This window comes from Lampris incognitus, chromosome 12, assembly GCF_029633865.1.
Source record: "Lampris incognitus isolate fLamInc1 chromosome 12, fLamInc1.hap2, whole genome shotgun sequence".
NCBI lineage: Eukaryota > Metazoa > Chordata > Actinopteri > Lampriformes > Lampridae > Lampris > Lampris incognitus.
The window spans coordinates 19,554,568-19,572,638 of record NC_079222.1 but is presented as its reverse complement, the minus strand read 5'-3'; the positions used below and the strand labels follow the sequence as shown (position 1 = coordinate 19,572,638).

The window sequence follows — 18,071 nt, the reverse complement described above, 5'->3', positions numbered from 1 at the left end:
AGGTGATGAGATTGTCACTTTCACATCTCATTTTTCGGATCCAAAATATTTTGGTTTTGGCGTTTTTGCTTTTTTTTGCTCAGTTGTGCAGATGGCTTGGATCTGACGAGACCAGAATGGAAGGCTTTAGTCTTTTCTGTATTGCAGTGGTTCATTCAGAAACTTTATATAACCAAGCAGAAAAAAAATTGTTGAAGGGGAGAGGTGAAAACACAGCACGGTGTATAATTAGATCCATGTGGACATAAGGAATAAGATGCTGGACTCAAATGTGCAAGTGAGTCTCAGTCTTACTGTACAGTTAAGAACACAGCTGGCAGTGTCCTCACATGGACCTGTTTGGTCACTTGTCTGTTCTTATAAGAGGGATTCCTCACGGTGGGCATTACTGTGATGTCATGTTTGTGTGTGTGTGTGTGTGTGTGTGTGTGTGTGTGTGTGTGTGTGTGTGTCTGTGTCACATCTGTGCCCAAACTCTATTCATTTGCTTCTTACATTGGAACAGACATGTGTCCCCGTCGCAGAGTGTCCGACTCTCTGATCTCCCATATTGTGTTTCAAATCAGCGCTCTTACCCTCTCCCTTGCTCTCTTTTACAAACAAGTAGGCCTGGGTAAAGCCTGTAACCAAATACCAACTAAGTTCCCACCAGAGAAATCAAGCGCCCGCCCTGTGCTCCTAAACCTCCATTGGCTTCAGACAGTGCAAATGGCGTGTTGCTGGCTATGTTTTGCTGTGTGTTTGGAAGCAGCTGGTGTTGTCCCTCCGTCAGACTGATCCCAGCTGCCAGAATAACTCATCTTTTAAATTGAAAGACTCCTGGGTATATTCACAGTTGCATGCACACATTTAATAAAGAGAACAGGGGGCGTCTGGGTAGCGTAGCGGTCTATTCCGTTGCCTACCAACACCGGGATCGCCAGCTCGAATACCCGTGTTACCTCCGGCTTAGTCGGGTCTCCATACAGACACAATTGGCCGTGTCTGTGGGTGAGGAGCCGGATGTGGGTATGTGTCCTGGTTGCTGCACTAGTGCCTCCTCTGGTTGGACGGGGTGCCTGTTCGGGAGAAGGGGGAACTGGACCATAGTAAACAACCAGGTTTGCGTTTTCTCGGAAAGCACTTTGCAGAAAATAATCACCAAATAAGCCAACCTTGGACGTACGGTTAGTGTGTAGGTCTATTCCATTGTCTACCAACACGGGAATCGCCGGTTCGAATCCTCGTGTGCCCTCCGGCTTTGTCGGGCGTCCCTGCAGACACAATTGGCCGTGTCTGCAGGTGGGAAGCCGGATGTGGGTATGTGTCTTGGTCGCTGCATTACCACCTCCTCTGGTTCGTCAGGGCGCCTGTTTTGGGGGGGGGGTGAACTGGGGTGAATAGCGTGATCTTCCGCTGCACTACGTCTCCCTGGCGAAGCTCCTCACTGTCATGTGAAAGGAAGCGACTGGCGACTCCACATGTATTGGAGGAGGCATGTGGTAGTCTGCAGCCCTCCCCGAATCGGCAGGGGGGTAGAACAGTGACCGGGACAGCTCGGAAAATAGGCTAATTGGCCAAGTACAATTATATAATAAATAAACAAACAAACAAACAAATAAAGAACTAGAAAAGTAGTCAAATACAACTTTTCTCACCATGATGGCCAACTGTACTACTTAGTCGGTGCAGTCCCATATTGTTGCAAATGTTCTACAGATTGCCCTTCTGTTTAGATATGCTGCACCATTAGAAAACAGGGTAAATGGACTATCCATTTCCACTGCATTAGAGACAGTAGAGGGACAGTTTGTCACGACTGCAGTGATGCTCTTGAACAGGTCTGATGCAGGCTCATGCTGAGGAGTACCGACATAGAAAACGGATGAATGAATCAGTAGACAGCCACAGTCGCACCAAAAGGACCAAGACAAAGCTGACTCAACGTTTAGCCATCTTTTCCAGTTAAGCTACTGGTCAAAAGTAGCTTTACTGGAAATGGCAATGTGAAAAAAAATGTCCATGTGGGGTGTATTTGTAAGCGCTGAAAATTAAACGACAAACAAAAAAAGGCTATGTGACTTGGAAGGTCACATATATGTCTAATTGATAGGAAAGGGATGTGGCTCAAAAACGAGAACAACTCATGGACAGTTGATTTTTAACTTGATGTTTACAATGGCCTACTTTTGAAATCAGTCAAGGTTGTGTTTAAAAAAAGGAAGTTATAATAAAATGGTATGCATGCAGCGTACCACCAACATGTCATATGACAACTTCCCTGAGCTGAAGCACCAGTTTACTCAAATTAACTGCCTCATTTTGAAACATGCGTATCCCATTTTGTGTGTGTGTGTGTGTGTGTGTGTGTGTGTGTGTGTGTGTGTGTGTGTGTGTGTGTGTGTGTGTGTGTGTGTGTGTGTGTGTGTGTGTGTGTGTGTGTGTGTGTGTGTGTGTGTGTGTTAGTAATTCTGTAACAGACAGGGCAGAAAATAGAAGTAGCAGTTCCTGGCAGGCTAGAGGAAAGGGAAGAAGAGCATCTCTGCATTGACGCTGATGAATAAGTTATATGGCAAATGGGGGAAGAGGGGGAGGTAAGAATGGAGGAAATGAGGGGTAAGAGGCATTGGCAGGCGCTGAATGTGTAGCTCTTCCTTTATCATAACAGCCAACCCCCTCCCACTCTTAGAACCTCAGAAGCGTAGATGTACTCTGCACACAACAGATGCAGGACTTGTCATTCTCATCGTTCAAAATACAACAGTCAGGGCCTCTGGGTGGCGTAGCAGTCTATTCGGTTGCCTACCAACACGGGCATCCCAGTTCAAATCCCCGTGTTACTTCTGGCTTGGTTGGGTGTCCCTACAGGCACAGTTGGCCATGTCTGCGGGTGGGCAGCCGGATGTGGATATGTGTCCTTGTCGCTGCACTACTGCCTCCACTGGTCAGTTGGACCGCGTGTTCAGGGGGGAAGGGGAACTGGAGGGAATAGCGTGATCCTCTGATGCGCGTTTACATTACTCCCCTGGCGAAACTCCTCACTGTCAGGTGAAAAGAAGCGACTGGCGCGACTCCACGTGTATCAGCGAAGGCATGTGGTAGTCTGCAGCCCTCCCTGGATCAGCAGAGGGGGTGGAGCAGTGACCGGGACGACTCAGAAGACTGGGGTAATTTGGCTGGATACAATTGGGGAGAAAAAGGGAGGGTGGAAAAAAAACAACAGTCAGGACATCTCCTGTACGAGCCTCTCTTTTTGGCGTGAAGCTTCCTGGCACTATGAGAGGATCAGTCATAGTCTCAGAAGACCCGCCAAGACTCCAGGCCCAGTTTAGTTGCTACACCCTACAGCCGACTTTGCTTACATAAACACCATTACTACTGGTGTAATCGCCCTTTCCTACTTGCACTTGATGGCCTAATTGCCTGTTTTCTAACGTATGGCAGCTCTTGATGTGGTAAAGCTCACCACCGACAAATGACTGGACTTGACATGGAGAGGCTTATTGGGTCGTGCTCTTTGAGGCTATTTGGTAACATTTGAATTTAAGTGATAATTGCAGAGCCGCTCATGAGTTGCTTTGGATAAACGTATTTGCGAAATTAGTAACATGCTTTACTGCTCCTACATAGCTAGCTGTTTCTTTGTCTTTGGCTAAAATTAAATTATCTATCTATCTATCCATCTATCTATCTATCTATCTATCTATCTATCTATCGATCTATCGATCTATCGATCGATCGATCGATCGATCGATCGATCTATCTATCTATCTATCTATCTATCTATCTATCTATCTATCTATCTATCTATCTATCTATCTATCTATCTATCTATCTATCTATCTATCTATCTATCTATCTATCTATCTATCTATCTATCTATCTATCTATCTATCCATCCATCCATCCATCCATCCATCCATCCATCCATCCATCCATCCATCCATCCATCCATCTATCTATCTATCTATCTATCTATCTATCTATCTATCTATCTATCTATCTATCTATCTATCTATCTATCTATCTATCTATCTATCTATCTATCTATCTATCTATCTATCTATCTATCTATCTATCTATCTATCTATCTATCTATCTATCTATCTATCTATCTATCTATCTATCTATCTATCTATCTATCTATCTATCTATCTATCTATCTATCTAATCACTGCAATCTGTCATTTCCTTACTTCTCCTCTGGGCTGTCTATTGTGTTTATTTTGAATCTTGTCAATTGTCTCCCTCTCTATTCATTTTATTTATTTTTTTAATTTGTGTTTGTCTTGTTTTCTGTAAAGCATATGAATGTGTTTAGTGCCCACGAGTTTTATTTTTTTCCCCTGAATTTAGTCTTATTTTTCCCATTTTCGGTTTTCTCGGTTTAATTTTTTTTTATTATTTTTTAAAATTTATTTCTTAATTGATTTTAAGATTTTTGTCTTTATACCCATTTTTACTGTAAGAATGTTTATGCAGTCAACTACAGTGATAAAAACAAAAGACAATGGACATACTTAATTTTTTTGACAAAAAAACAAAAAACAAAAACATTTTGGAAAATACTTCAGCGATGCTGCTTGCTTGGACATTTTTTGTGTGCGCAACACACTGTGATGTGCACGCTAACATGCACAATGACACAATTGTGCCAAAGGGTTTCTGTGACAGAGCGACAGATGGCGTCCGGGTAGTGTAGCGGTCTATTCCGTTGCCTACCAACATGGAGATCGCTGGTTCGAATCCCCGTGTTACCTCTGGGTTGGCCGGGCATCCCTACAGACACAATTGGCCATGTCTGCAGGTGGGGTATGTATCCTGGTCGCTGCACTAGCGCCTCCTCTGGTCGGTCGGGGTGCCTGGTCGGGGGGGGGGGACTGGGGGGGATAGCGTGATCCTCCCACCCGCTACATCCCCCTGGCGAAACTTCTCACTGTCAGGTGAAAGGAAGCGGCTGGCGACTCCAGATGTATCAGATGAGGCATGTGGTAGTCTGCAGCCCTCCCCGGATCGCCAGAAGGGGTGGAGCAGTGACCGGGAAAGCTCGGAAAAGTGGGGTAATTGGCCAATTACAATTAGGAAGAAAAAGGGGGGGGAAAAAGAAGTGACAGATGTTCAAAGGACAAATTACTTTCAATTACTAACACGTTCACACATTTTGTAATCTCTCCCAAATCGCCATACTGTGCAAACTTCTGTGTTTATACCCCAAATCTGTTTTTATGTGTATTCTGTGATTCCCTTCCTGTTTCCTGCATTGTGGAAAGCATAGGGCCTCAATGATTTCACAAGTAAATCTCTACTAATACTCTTTCTGTATGTATTTGTTGTTCTTATTTTGTTTTCACCCTCACACACCCTTAAAGCTCCTGTGCGTAGACACAGACAGCACCCCCCCTCCCCCTCCCCACCCACCCCTCTCTTTACCCCCTGTCTTGAGTGGGCAGTCTGCCAATATCCATGCCTGGGTTGCACCATAGTGCTGGGAGCCCCAAGGCCCCAAGCAGGTGTCAACCTCTCTGCTCGGCCAAAGGAGCCGAGGAGGGAACACAAAGGGCTCAAAGAGACATGCCAGCATGGTAACCGTCTTAAATATCCCAGACCCGTATGGCCACTCATCTGAATCTCTCAGCACCACCGGCTAGTTGCCAGCGCTCCCTTTATGCTACTGTAACGGTGATTGTCAGCGAGGTTTGAAAGCTTTTAAGCTTTGCCCTCAGGAGTGATGTTTGGTGTGCTTAGATTAAGGGAGGGCTCTGTGAGAGCATAAATACTTGGACGAATTCAGTTTAATAACTGAATTGTTCAATATGTCATGCTAGTTTTCTTTTTTGTGTGTGTGCAACAGACACAAAGAGGATGAGGCTCTTCCATCTTTGGTTGTAACATTATGGTCATCTCGGGCGGAAGAGTGTGACATCGACATCCATTTGTACTACTCCTGTGTCACTTTCCCTCCCTCTCAACAGCCACCATTTAGGCCATTGAAATCAGACCGTCTGTGGTTCATCTTTATGGCACTCCCTCTGATCCAGGTCTCATGGGCTTGCGTGATCTTTGAAACACAGGCTCTGCTCAAGGCTTGGCTTATAGCTAAGCTGGGCTGGCATTTAGGTTGGCAAGCCTGGAAAAGAATTGGATGAGGGAAAAAGTGATGTCTTTCTCTTTCTGTCACTCCCTCATTCTTCCCTCCCTCTGTCCATTGTTCACTACTGTGCTGTGATGATGTGGATGGAGGGAGGGGGGTAAGAGTGAGTGGAGCTTGTTTTTTATCCTATGTAAACAATAGATCCTTGTGTGTTTGACCCCTTTTTTTTGAGAGAGAGAGTAGAGACGACAGCTTGGGCTGAAATGGGGATGGAATTCCATCACTGCTAGATTTCATTAGTGGAAGCCCAAACTAAAAATACATTTCTCCTCTTTCGTGCCAGTATTCAGGCTATTCCTCAGTTTGTACAGCTGTACAAGCCACCATATTTTACCACGGGAGACATTTGTTTACATTTACCTACCAATCAATAATTAATTACAGTTTCTTGTTGTGACAAACTTTATTGATTTTCTATATATATAATTCGCAGGTCAATAAGCAGTAGTTAAAAATTATGTCTATTTCCTATGTCCTTTCAATTTGCTTTTTTTATTAGTTGGAGTATATAATACAATGATAAGTGGCCTTGCAAAGCCCATTGGGTCTGTATGTGTTCGTTTTTCTTCTAAATATCCTGCTTTTCTGTGTGAGATTAAGTGTTGGATTTTCATAAAGCTTTAAGTTTCCCCCAGGCATTTCACCAGGCCAATAAGTCTCTAAGTGAACTTTTTTTAACATTTTTTGCAGCTTTAGTACTGGTAAGACCATATTTTAGTTTTTTTTAAATTAAAAACCGAGTTATCTCAATCCTGTTTTACGAGATATTGGATAACGTCCCAGGTCATGTGACTTGTGTCTGACCGCCCACTCTGGCAAGGTGTGCTGCAGGTATTTAAGCATCTTTTAAGAAGGCTCTGGAAAACTAGAAAAACCTGCTTTGGTACTGGATCAATTTCCCTTTTCTCACAGAAAGGAAAGAACTGCTCGCAAGTGCCCCCCCCCCCTCCCAGCCCCAGCTGTTTACTCCACAGCCCCCTGTGAATGCTAGCACATGAACATTATATACATTCAACCATTTGCCATTTACAGGCAAAGCTATTTAGTGTCAAGCCATCGCTAATATTGTAAAAGGCCACTTTCATACACATTTATTTAAAGTGACAGGAGGGAGAAACCAGGTCATACAGCAGGCATTACACAGGGCAGCTCTCTACCCCCAACACTACTTTCACATGATCACATCAAGAGAAAGGAAGCACTAGAGTCTCATAACTGAATTATGGCAGTTAATCACTTTCAGAGTAAATGCATTTAAATCTTAATAACATTTACAGCAGCAGAAAGAAAACAATCAGGATTCCATTTACATTAGCGTTAATTTGGTTGATAATCATCAAATTGATCTCATGGTTATTTAGTCGGTGCTTTCCTGTAAAAAAAATAAAAAATAAAAAATTAGAAAAAAAGGCCATCATGTCTGTATTAGGACATGCTTTGAGAAGCAGCCAGATTTAGAGATTCACTTTAATATGTCATTTAAGCTTAAGAGCCTAGTGCAATTTTATCAGGGCTTAAATATTTTTGCTGACCCCAAACAGGCGTTTACTTTTTGGGCACCATTTGAACACAATTTCCAAGCCAAAGAAAATTCCACTGATAAATATCCATGATTGTAGTGTAAGTATATTTTCAAACTTTAGTAGCCCACTTCATACTTTGTTGATTAAAATCATGTGCTTTCTTAACACTAAATTCTTTGTTCTCTTAATGAATTATTATCATTACTATTATTTTCTTTTTTGGATTTTCCCCCCTTTCTCTCCCCAATTATACCCGGCCAATTACCCCACTCTTCGGAGCCGTCCCAGTTGCTGCTCCACCCCCCTCTGCCAATCCAGGGAGGGCTGCAGACTACCACAAACATGCCTCCTCCGATACATGTGGGGTTGCCAGCCGCTCCTTTTCACCTGACAGTAAGGAGTTTCACCAGGGGGATGTAGCACGTGGAAGGATCACACTATTCCCCCCAGTTCCCCCTACCCCCTGAACAGGCGCCCCGACCGACCAGAGGAGACGCTAGTGTGGCGACCTGGACACATACCCACATCCAGCTTCCCACCCGCAGACACGGCCAATTGTGTCTGTAGGGACGCCTGACTAAGCCGGAGGTAACACAGGGATTCGAACCGGCAATCCCCGCGTTGGTAGGCAACGGAATAGACCGCCACGCTACCCAGACGTCCTCTCTTAATGAATTATAATGCTTGGAAAGATACAGCTTGCAGATTGACTCAACACATCCATCTGATTTTATCAATTCATCTTCTATTCTTTAGTGTAAGCTGCCTCCTCACCACTCACACAGACTACACGCACAGCATCCTGATGTCTTCCTTATCATACCTATCTTGCAGTGAACTGTTAAAAGGCAGCAGTTGTGCTACCAGTCAAATGGAAAACAACACCCACATCAGATAAGACTTGATGGCTGCTGGTAACGCTGTCATCAGCGTCTGAGGCAAACAGATCTGCCCTCTATTCTGCCCCAACAATAGGGGAACAAAGGGGGGGGGGATCTTTTCGCCATGGGAATTTTCTTTCAAGCCTTAGGTGATATGTGTTTTGTAAGACATGCAAAAACTGGTATACCACTGTGTTTGTAACTTGTTCACACATACACACAGATGTGTTAACATACACGGCATAGACTACACACAGTTCACCTGTAGACATATATGTTAAAAATCTGCCTGCCAGAGTTTATATCAGGTGTGTGATTGTGTGTGTATGTGTGTGATTGTGTGTGCGTGCGTACGAGCGTGTGTATTTTGCACCGATACCAGCAGGGAAAATAAAGAGTGGAAGACGACCGATGTTATCTAGCCCGTAGAGCCACAGCGGTGCGTCACCATGTGCCGTCACTCCTTATTTCCTTTATCCCTTTTCTACTCTGAATCCACCTTCAAACTGAGCCACTGGTCGATCCGCATTTCCGCTTGGCTATTTGGTCTTTTATTCAGAAACAAAGGTATTTAAAAATTGAAGATTAAAAAAAAAATCAGGTAGTCATTCACATCATGGCTTTAGATCGATTTGTAGGAAAGTTTATCCTACAGATGTTCATTACTATCTTGATTTGAAATTGGAAATGGGTGTATGTTGTCTTGAGTGAGATTGTGTGTTGAGATCGTGTACAAGCAGCATTGTGTTGTTGGCCTACTCAGAGCTCAACTAGGGCTACTTTCTTTTGTGCGAAAACATTGTGGTGTAAGTTTCTTTTTTATTTTTAGATCCATACAGCGTCTGCCTGAAGCTCATTCTGCGCTGCTTGGCTCAAGTGTACACGTGTATATTTCTAACCTTTCCATTGTAAAAAGAAAACACGTTTCAGCAAGGTTTTATTATGGGTTTGGCTGCTCCGTCTATGTAGCCCCTGTCGGCTTCATACTAAAATGACGTTTTGAGAAACTAATGTACTTCCACTTTCTCTGCATCCTGACAGAGGACACACTGAGAGAGATTCAGTGCATGAAGGCATGGTACCTTTAAGCAGGCTCAGTAATTCGGCTAAGAAAGTTGCAGAAAGTTGAGTCAGTTCATCTGTACACAGCGTCTATTGAGAGAAACTTTCATCACTCATCTAAGTGACCTCTTCGGTCTCAACTGGCTGCAGGTATCCCCACCCTTATAAACAATACAGCTGCATAACGACCCAAACCAGCGATCGGTTTCATATGTAAATTGCCGTGACCATTAACTAGAGTTTAAATGGCCATGTGTGCTATTCACAGAGGATTGGGGAACGTTTGCAATCACAGCATTGCAAGATGGTGATATATGTACCCCCCCCCCCGGTCATTTCCTCTTAACATAGATGGCCTCTTTGACTCCCCGTTCAAACCAGCGTTCCTCCCTATCAAGGATGTGCACATCCTCATCCTTGAAAGAGTGGCCACTGGCCTGTAGATGGGTGTAGACTGTAGAGTCCTGGCCTGACGTGTTAGCTGTTCTGTGCTGGGCCATCCTCTTGGCCAGCGTCTGTTTAGTTTCCCCAATGTACAAGTCATGGCAATCCTCTGTACTTAACTATGTACACTGTATTGCTCTCTTTGTACCGGGGGACCCGATCCTTGGGGTGGACCAATTTCTGGCACAGTATGTTTTGGGGTTTGAAAGCAACTGGGATGCGGTGTTTGGAAAATACACATCTCAACTGTTCCGACACTCCCGCCACATATGGAATCACCACTGGTTTACACTCAGGCAGCTGTTGTCCTCCTCTCTTTGATCGGCTGGTGCACTGTTTGGCCGTCTTCCTGGCTTTGACAAACACCCAGTTAGGATAACCACACTTAACCAGGGCCTGTTTAATGTGGAGTTTCTCCCCTTCCCCTTTTGCTGAGTCAGTGGGGACACTCATATAGATGAGTGATGAAACAGTTTTCTCTCAATAAATGTGTCCAGATGAACCGATTCAACTTTATGTGAAGGCATAGTGCATTTATTCCTTTTTGTGTCTTTGTTATACAGAGGAAACTTCACAGTCCCAAAAATAACAGAGTCAAACATGGGATTTGGAGTACTGGGGGTTTTTCTGGGGCTACTCCTGGAGGTCTCCACCCATGGCCCTCACACTGTTCCTCGAGTCTCCTGGAAACATCAAGGTAATTGAGTATATCCTCTTCTGTGTCTCCCCAGGTAATACCATAATTATCCATAGAAAAGCTAAAATGGTATCTTTTTGTCGGTATATCTTGACTATTTGACTGTGGGAATTCTACGTTCTCTATGCCTGTTATGGTCCAATCAGTATTTGTGTGTATAATTTCAAAAAGTAGGGAACTAGTAAAACCAGACTCTATAGCACATAAATTTAGAGCGGCTTAATGGACATTAAATATGACACTGACGCTTATATTAAAGGCTTATCACCCAGATATATCTATATTATAACAATGTTGGTTATATCAATCCAGAAATGTATCCATCTCACCAGAATTAAATCATGGATCAAAATATGTTGTTGTTGTTTTTTTTAATTGATTATGAATTGCTCTTTTACAGCAGAGTGGCACCACAGATTAGAGGGTTTGACAAACTTCAGTATTGATTATGGTAATGAATAACTAGTACAGTGTGAATCTTCCCAGGGGACACAGGATAACATATTTTGAAACTAAAACTGGGCTTTAGTGTTATTCCCCAATTTTAAGGATGTCAAATCTCGTGTGAAATGTCAAACTACTTTTTTTAACTGATGGAGTCTCATCGGTATACAGCAGAGTACTGTTTGTACATATTGGTTTCATATCTTGAAACAGCATTATTTTGCCCTAGGTCGATGCGATCTCTCCTCAGTCTCACTGCATGCTCTCAAATTTTGCCTCTTGACCACCGAGCAGAAGCTTTTTGCACTTGCATTTACACAAATAGCTACAGGAAGTAGCTCAATGATGGCTTAATGCAGCTCACACCCAAACAGAGAAGAATCTCTATACTGTCACGCAGGGCTGTCATTCAGTCAGTCAGTGTGGGTGTTGACTTTTACCATCATAGTGTAATATGCCCAGGCACAAGAAACCTGAGCCTGCATCCATCTGGCACGCTTGGTGCAAGTCAGTCTGCCAAATGCAAACTCTCATGCACATTTGCCATCAGTCACAACCAGTGTGCCTGTCAGTATAAAGGAAGAGGTAGCTCTTTTAGGGGGAGCCCAAGCTGGAGGCGGCCTTTAAGAGCTGAGAGATGAGAGGGGGCATGGGGTTTAAATGCACAACTAAAGACTCACTCACACAAAGATATGATCTTTCACAACTATAGACAGTAGTTGCACACGTTCATAAGCTATCACAATTGAGTTGCCAAAAGTAGAGACAAAGAGTACGGCCACATGAACACAGATACATTTGAAAATACTGTTTTCATGGCGAAAATGGGTGGACGGTTTTACATCCACACCAGGGTTTCCAAATCATTCTCAAAAAAATTCACTGTCCTCGTTGAAATGCTTAACAATCGGAAAATTGTGAGTTCTCCTCTAGTCATAAGGGGTTTCACAGTATAGTCGACGATCAAACCCACTAGTTAACACTGTGCATAGACTAATCATTCATCTCTGGTGTAGTACTATGCGGTAATAAAGGAGTGGCAATGCATCTACAGCAGATATGCAGCTGGGGGTGCTGTGGTGCCAACATAGATTTGTTGGAACAATCATTTTCTACATTATGCCATGTTAAATAAACAGAATTTAAGGTATTTCGAGAAGGAAAGACTCCCGTGTTTCTGTTTCACGAGTGACCATGACGTTAGTGATGGTGGTTCTCAAAAACATGAACAGAACACGTGGTGTCCTCCTAAAAGCCTTTAATTTTACTTTAATCAATTTTAAATACACACTCATTTGTTTTTAAACCTGTAGTGCAAAAGTTTTGTTTCTCCCCTCTGGCAATGAGAGTAATTACTTCTCTTCTTTCAGCGCTCGCTAACGACGGAAAAGCTACACCAATCCGTGTTTGTCCTCGCTGTCGATCGCTTTCTTTTTTAATCCTTCCTCTGAACGCCGAGTTTCTTTTTTCTTTGGAACATCTGAAACTTTTCTCGGACGCTTCTTAGGTTTTTCCCATCATAGCGTCCAAGCCTGGAAGCTTTTTTGGCAGGAAGCCCCAAAGGCAAGCCAGTCAGAGGCATGCGAACGTTTTCGTCACACGGAAGTTCAGCTCTGGAAAAGTAATCGCTGCTGGTTGACGCATCGCCACACATCACTTCCGGTGCGCCAGCGTGGGAATGCTGCATGGGAAGCATGGGAATGTCGCCCCAGACACCAGATTTAAAACTCCTGTGTACTGCGAAATACATAGAGATTTACCTGGCGGTGAAAGGCGTACTCATCATTGTGTGAACTCATTTGGCAAGGGCTTGAACGTTACGGACATTCATTTATGTGTAAAAGTCCCGCACTCTAGCTTTAATATCGACGCTAACCATTTACGGAAGCTAAATTGTGCTTAGCAAGACTCGCTCACCTCTCGTAACGTTTCTTATAATGTGGTAAACAAACCGATGCTGGCGGTGTAGCTTTATTTTATACCATTATCCTCAATCAGAAAGTGACCCATATTCTATCATTTAACCTGTATCGTTATAAAGTGAAATTCCTCATTAGACGCTAACTGTGCAGCTAATCTGTTTTTCCTCACATTGAAAGTAACTTCAAGAAACGTGTGTGCCTCTTGTTGGCGACACCGTTTCATTTACATAATATAGTAGCAATTACATGCTGTATTGAACATTCAATTTAAGATAATTCCAGGCTTTTAGACTTGTCAACAGCTGCCTTTACCACAACAACCGCGGACGCACTTGGCTGAAAGTCCCCAGTTAACACGGTCACTAGCTAAATCAAAACACCCGCAAGCAAGCAGTCGTATTGTCACTGCAGTCAAACAGTATCTCCAGCTCAGACAGGTGTGCTGGGGTTTTAGTCCAATTAGATTGCTGCTCATCTGTAAACCGCCTCTCAGAGCCAACTGAGGACGCTGCTATTTCACCTACCCCCAGGTTGGTCCCGCCTAAATTAGTTAGCCCTTTACGGGTTGTGTTTGAGCCCTTTTTGACGAGAATTGCTTGTTGTTATCGGGCGAATAGAAATATGATATAGCTGCGATTAATCAATTATATACTACTTTTTGGGAGCAGTTGATGACTACTAAAATGCAGCAGTCATGAATACCCTATCAGTCATGCCCAGGCCACTTGATCCAGCAATCAAACCTGAGATCACTGGACAGTCATAGGTCAGCTTCATTTTTTCCATCGACACTAAAAGGCAAGATTGGTGTTTCATAATGGAACCACTTGGGAAAGCATTTTCGGTAGTTGAACACCGGGTTAGTATGGACGGATGGCCAAAATGGAGAGAAAAAGATGCGTTTTTGAATCCATGTTGGTGTGGAATCAAGTGGGACAGCACTGTACCCACACCAAGCTATGTCTAGTGGTCTTTTTTTATCTAGTATTTCAGATTTGTCAGTTATCGTCACAGTATTAATATTTACTAAGGTAATTGCCACTGTCAAATAACTACCAATTCCCTCTTGACACTGATAGAAGGACTTCAATTTAAGGTTGAATATTTAGTTAAGTTTAGAGTCAGTCTGGGTGGCTACCTAATGCTCCCATGTGACACGACATGTTTTTTTGCTCAGATGTAGACCTGATGGAGTTTTCTGAGCCAGGCATCTTCAATTACTCCACACTGCTGCTGAGTGAGGAGAGGGATGCACTGTACGTTGGTGCCAGAGAGGCGATCTTTGAGCTCAGCAAAAAGAATGTGACCGTCAAGAACAACAAGGTATCAAAGTATGATCTGCGGCTCTTGAACATGGAAAAGATCATTTCTGGATGTTTTCATCATGGTAATTTAAATCATCCTTTCTAAGGCTCAGTGGACAGTTGCTGAAATTCCTATGACGATGTGCATACTCAAAGGAAAATCAAAAGAGGTCAGACATTCTTATTTAATACTATCCTGGCTTTAAACTATATTCTGTTTCAAGGCTTCTCAAATAACTGTCTTTAATGGGTAAGAAGAAGCAAATGTCATTCATCTTTTTAACTTTTCTGCTGAATGTGTATCTCCAGAAGGACTGTTTAAACTACATCCGTGTGCTTCAAGTACTGGATGATGAACGTCTGTATGTCTGTGGAACACATGCCTTTCAACCTCAGTGTGACTATCTGGTAAGTGAAGGCTTAGTCCTTATGGAAAATAACTCCACAAATATTAGTGCAGTGTTGAATATGAAGAGGAAATATTCTTGATTTGGTTTAACTTATGCAAAAACTATCACTTTGACCATAGGAGAGTGCAACTTCCTTACTAACTTAAATAATTCAGCCCAGGCATCTGGGTGGTGTGACGGTCTGTTCCGTTGCCTATCAACACAGGGACTGCTGGTTCAAATCCCTGTGTTACCTCTGGCTTGGTCGGGTGTCCCTAGAGACACAATTTGCCGTGTCTGCGGGTGGGAAGCCGGGTGTGGGTATGTGTCCTGGTCGCTGCACTAGCGCTTCCTCTGGTCGGTCAGGGCGTCTGTTCAGGGGGAAGCTGGAACTGGGGGGAATAGCGTGATCCTCCCACGCGCCATGTCCCCCTGACGAAACTCCTCACTGTCAGGTGAAAAGAAGCGGCTGGTGACTCCACATGTATCGGAGGAGGCATGTGGTAGTCTGCAGCCCTCCCTGGATTGGCAGAAGGGGTGGAGCAGCAACCAGGCTGGCTCAGAAGAGTGAGGTAATTGGCCAAGTAAAATTGGGGAGAAAAAGGGGGGGGGTGTCATCCAACCCATCCTACTCTACTGCTTCATTTACTTCTTCACCGTGTAAACTGCTATCAGCAAGAAAAAACACAACTGTATCACAAACATTGCCTCCAAAATAATCGCCCACCCCCAACCTCTCATACCACAATGCCATACATGCAAAGCACTCACCATAGAAAATGATCCCAGGCACCCCCTCAGCCTATTTTTCATTTAACTCCCATTTGGTCATAGATACATGTCCATAACCTGAAGAAAAGCCTTCTGTGGCAGGAGTTTTGTGCCCTCTGCCATTACACCTCTCAACAAAATACCCTACTTTGTCCGTATGTGAATACATTTGTATGGCGATACACTTGTATTTTAATGTACAGGCTGTGGCATCAAATGTCTTCAAGAGGGACAATGAAAAATCTGTCTAATGAACTACTTTAGTACCTCAAATGAGTATTTGGGGATTGTATGCTTTCCTATTAGCATTTTAGACATGAAATTCTTATCATGTTCTTAACAGACCCAATGTTAAATTTCTCTCATAGTCTCTCTCAGACTTTTCTTTGGCGGGTCGAGCTGAGGACGGCCGGGGGAAGTGCTCCTTCGACCCCTCGCAGAGCTTCACTACGGTCATGGTTGGTGAGTTAGCATCAGTTTTACTCAATTTAACAAAGAGCTGTTTTGGTTAACAGCCATGCAGTCAAATGCATAATAATCCCTGGTAATCACAATTTTTGGAGGGTATCTAGGGATTTTTCAAAAGCCATGAAATGGTTTGGCTGGACAATAAATCACATTTTTGTTTCATTCCCTGCTTTGCATTCAGATGGAGAGCTGTACTCGGGAACAGCTTATAACTTCTTAGGCAGTGAACCGATTATCTCCAGATATTCCCCTTCTCAGTCTCTGCTGAGGACAGAGTATTCAACATCATGGCTTAATGGTGAGTCAGGCTGAAATTATAAAAAAAGATGTTATAGTCGAATTTTGTTTTTCAGAAGAGGGAATGATTTTCCATATTTTGAAAGCAGGATTGGGGCAGTTGAGGTTGTTGAAGCATTCACATGCAGCCAACGCTGACATGTGCTGGCCACCTGGAAGGGGAAAAAAACAGACTCCACAATACTGCACATTATGTTGTACGTAAGGGTCCTCTCTCACTGTCAAAGATTGCTGGCAGATGGAGCGTTTGGGTAGCATAGTGGTCTATTTCATTGCCTACCAACACGTGGATTGCCCGTTCAAATCCCCGCGTTACCTCCGGCTTCGTCGGGCATCCCTCCAGACACAATTAGCCGTGTCTGCGGGTGGGAAGCCGGATGTGGGTATGTGTCCTGGTCGCTGCACTAGCGCTTCCTCTGGTCGGTCAGGGCGTCTGTTCAGGGGGAAGCTGGAACTGGGGGGAATAACGTGATCCTCCCACGCGCCATGTCCCCCTGGCGAAACTCCTCACTGTCAGGTGAAAAGAAGCAGCTGGCGACTCCACATGTATCGGAGGAGGCATGTGGTAGTCTGCAGCCTTCGCCGGATCGGCAGAGGAGGTGGCGCAGCGACTGGGGCAGCTTGGGAGAATTGGTCGGATACAACTGGAGAGAAAAAAAATTGTTGGCAGATTTAATGTGCGTCCTATTAATATGCCTTATTGAAAGTAATGGTGTGCTGGCTCTAATTTTTCTGCATACAGATGACATGACATATTTTGCACAAAAACCGAGGTGAAATGTCCCCTGAATAACCTACGTCACTCGGATCAGGACCACACAAATTAAAACAAGATTTTTTTTTTCCGGTAATCCCCTCCAACAGCACTACTTAAGAAACCTTCAGTCTTTAATCAATATGTTAATTTATCTTTACTGGTCGCCTCTGCAGAGCCCAGTTTTGTTTTTGCCGACGTGGTAAGGGAAGGGGCAAACAGCGCAGATGGTGAGGATGACAAAATCTACTACTTCTTCACTGAGGTGTCTGTGGAGTACGAGTTCTTTGGCAAGCTGCTCATACCCAGGGTGGCGCGTGTCTGTAAGGTCAGTATACGTCATAGGCCATCTGTACACACCCGCAGCATCCCATGTGGCATTTTGTTCTTTCCCCTGGTGTGCATGTTTGTGTGTCTTTTTTTTCTTCCTTGTTGCATGTTTTTCTCTAGTGCTTCCATCTTTTCTTCTCTGTATTCACCCACAGCTGCCTTTGACTTGTTTGTGTGCTGTCTTTCTTGCTCTGTCCTCCTCACATGCATCATAGTGCTGCCAAATCATTACCAGTAAACCATTTTATCACCACTGACTCTATACCAAAGCTATTTCGCCCAGACGAATAGACTTTGAACAGAAGAACAGACTGGCAGAAGGGATGCGCTGTGTCGTCTGCTCGCATTTAACACAGACACACAAGTATATAATGGGTTCAACACTGGTCATGGTTGCAACCCAGCTCTGACATAGAAAACCCCATCAAAATACTTGTTGTGAACATTATAGCCTCATAGTCGAGACCACCAATGGCGAGACAGAGTCCAGACAAATATTTTAGGGGGGCAAGTCTGAATCAAGTCTGAGACCGAAATGGATTGAGTTCGAGTCAAAACCTATGTAAAGGGGGCATCCAGGTAGCATAGTGGTCTATTCTGTTGCCTACCAACATGGGGATCGCCAGTTTGAATCCCGTGTTACCTCCGGCTTGGT

At 43.9% G+C, this 18,071-nt stretch overlaps 1 protein-coding gene across 1 annotated transcript in view; it reads left to right on the top strand.

The window, feature by feature from the left end:
- Positions 1 to 18,071, top strand: part of sema4d (sema domain, immunoglobulin domain (Ig), transmembrane domain (TM) and short cytoplasmic domain, (semaphorin) 4D) — a 67,291-nt gene that overhangs the window by 40,163 nt on the left and 9,057 nt on the right. Inside the window, exons 2-8 of the mRNA XM_056290626.1 lie at positions 10,604 to 10,737; positions 14,281 to 14,426; positions 14,515 to 14,577; positions 14,717 to 14,815; positions 15,936 to 16,029; positions 16,217 to 16,333; positions 17,263 to 17,414. Of these exons, the coding sequence (XP_056146601.1) occupies positions 10,641 to 10,737; positions 14,281 to 14,426; positions 14,515 to 14,577; positions 14,717 to 14,815; positions 15,936 to 16,029; positions 16,217 to 16,333; positions 17,263 to 17,414 (768 nt within the window). The 5' untranslated portion in view covers positions 10,604 to 10,640. The remainder of the gene's footprint in view (positions 1 to 10,603; positions 10,738 to 14,280; positions 14,427 to 14,514; positions 14,578 to 14,716; positions 14,816 to 15,935; positions 16,030 to 16,216; positions 16,334 to 17,262; positions 17,415 to 18,071) is intronic.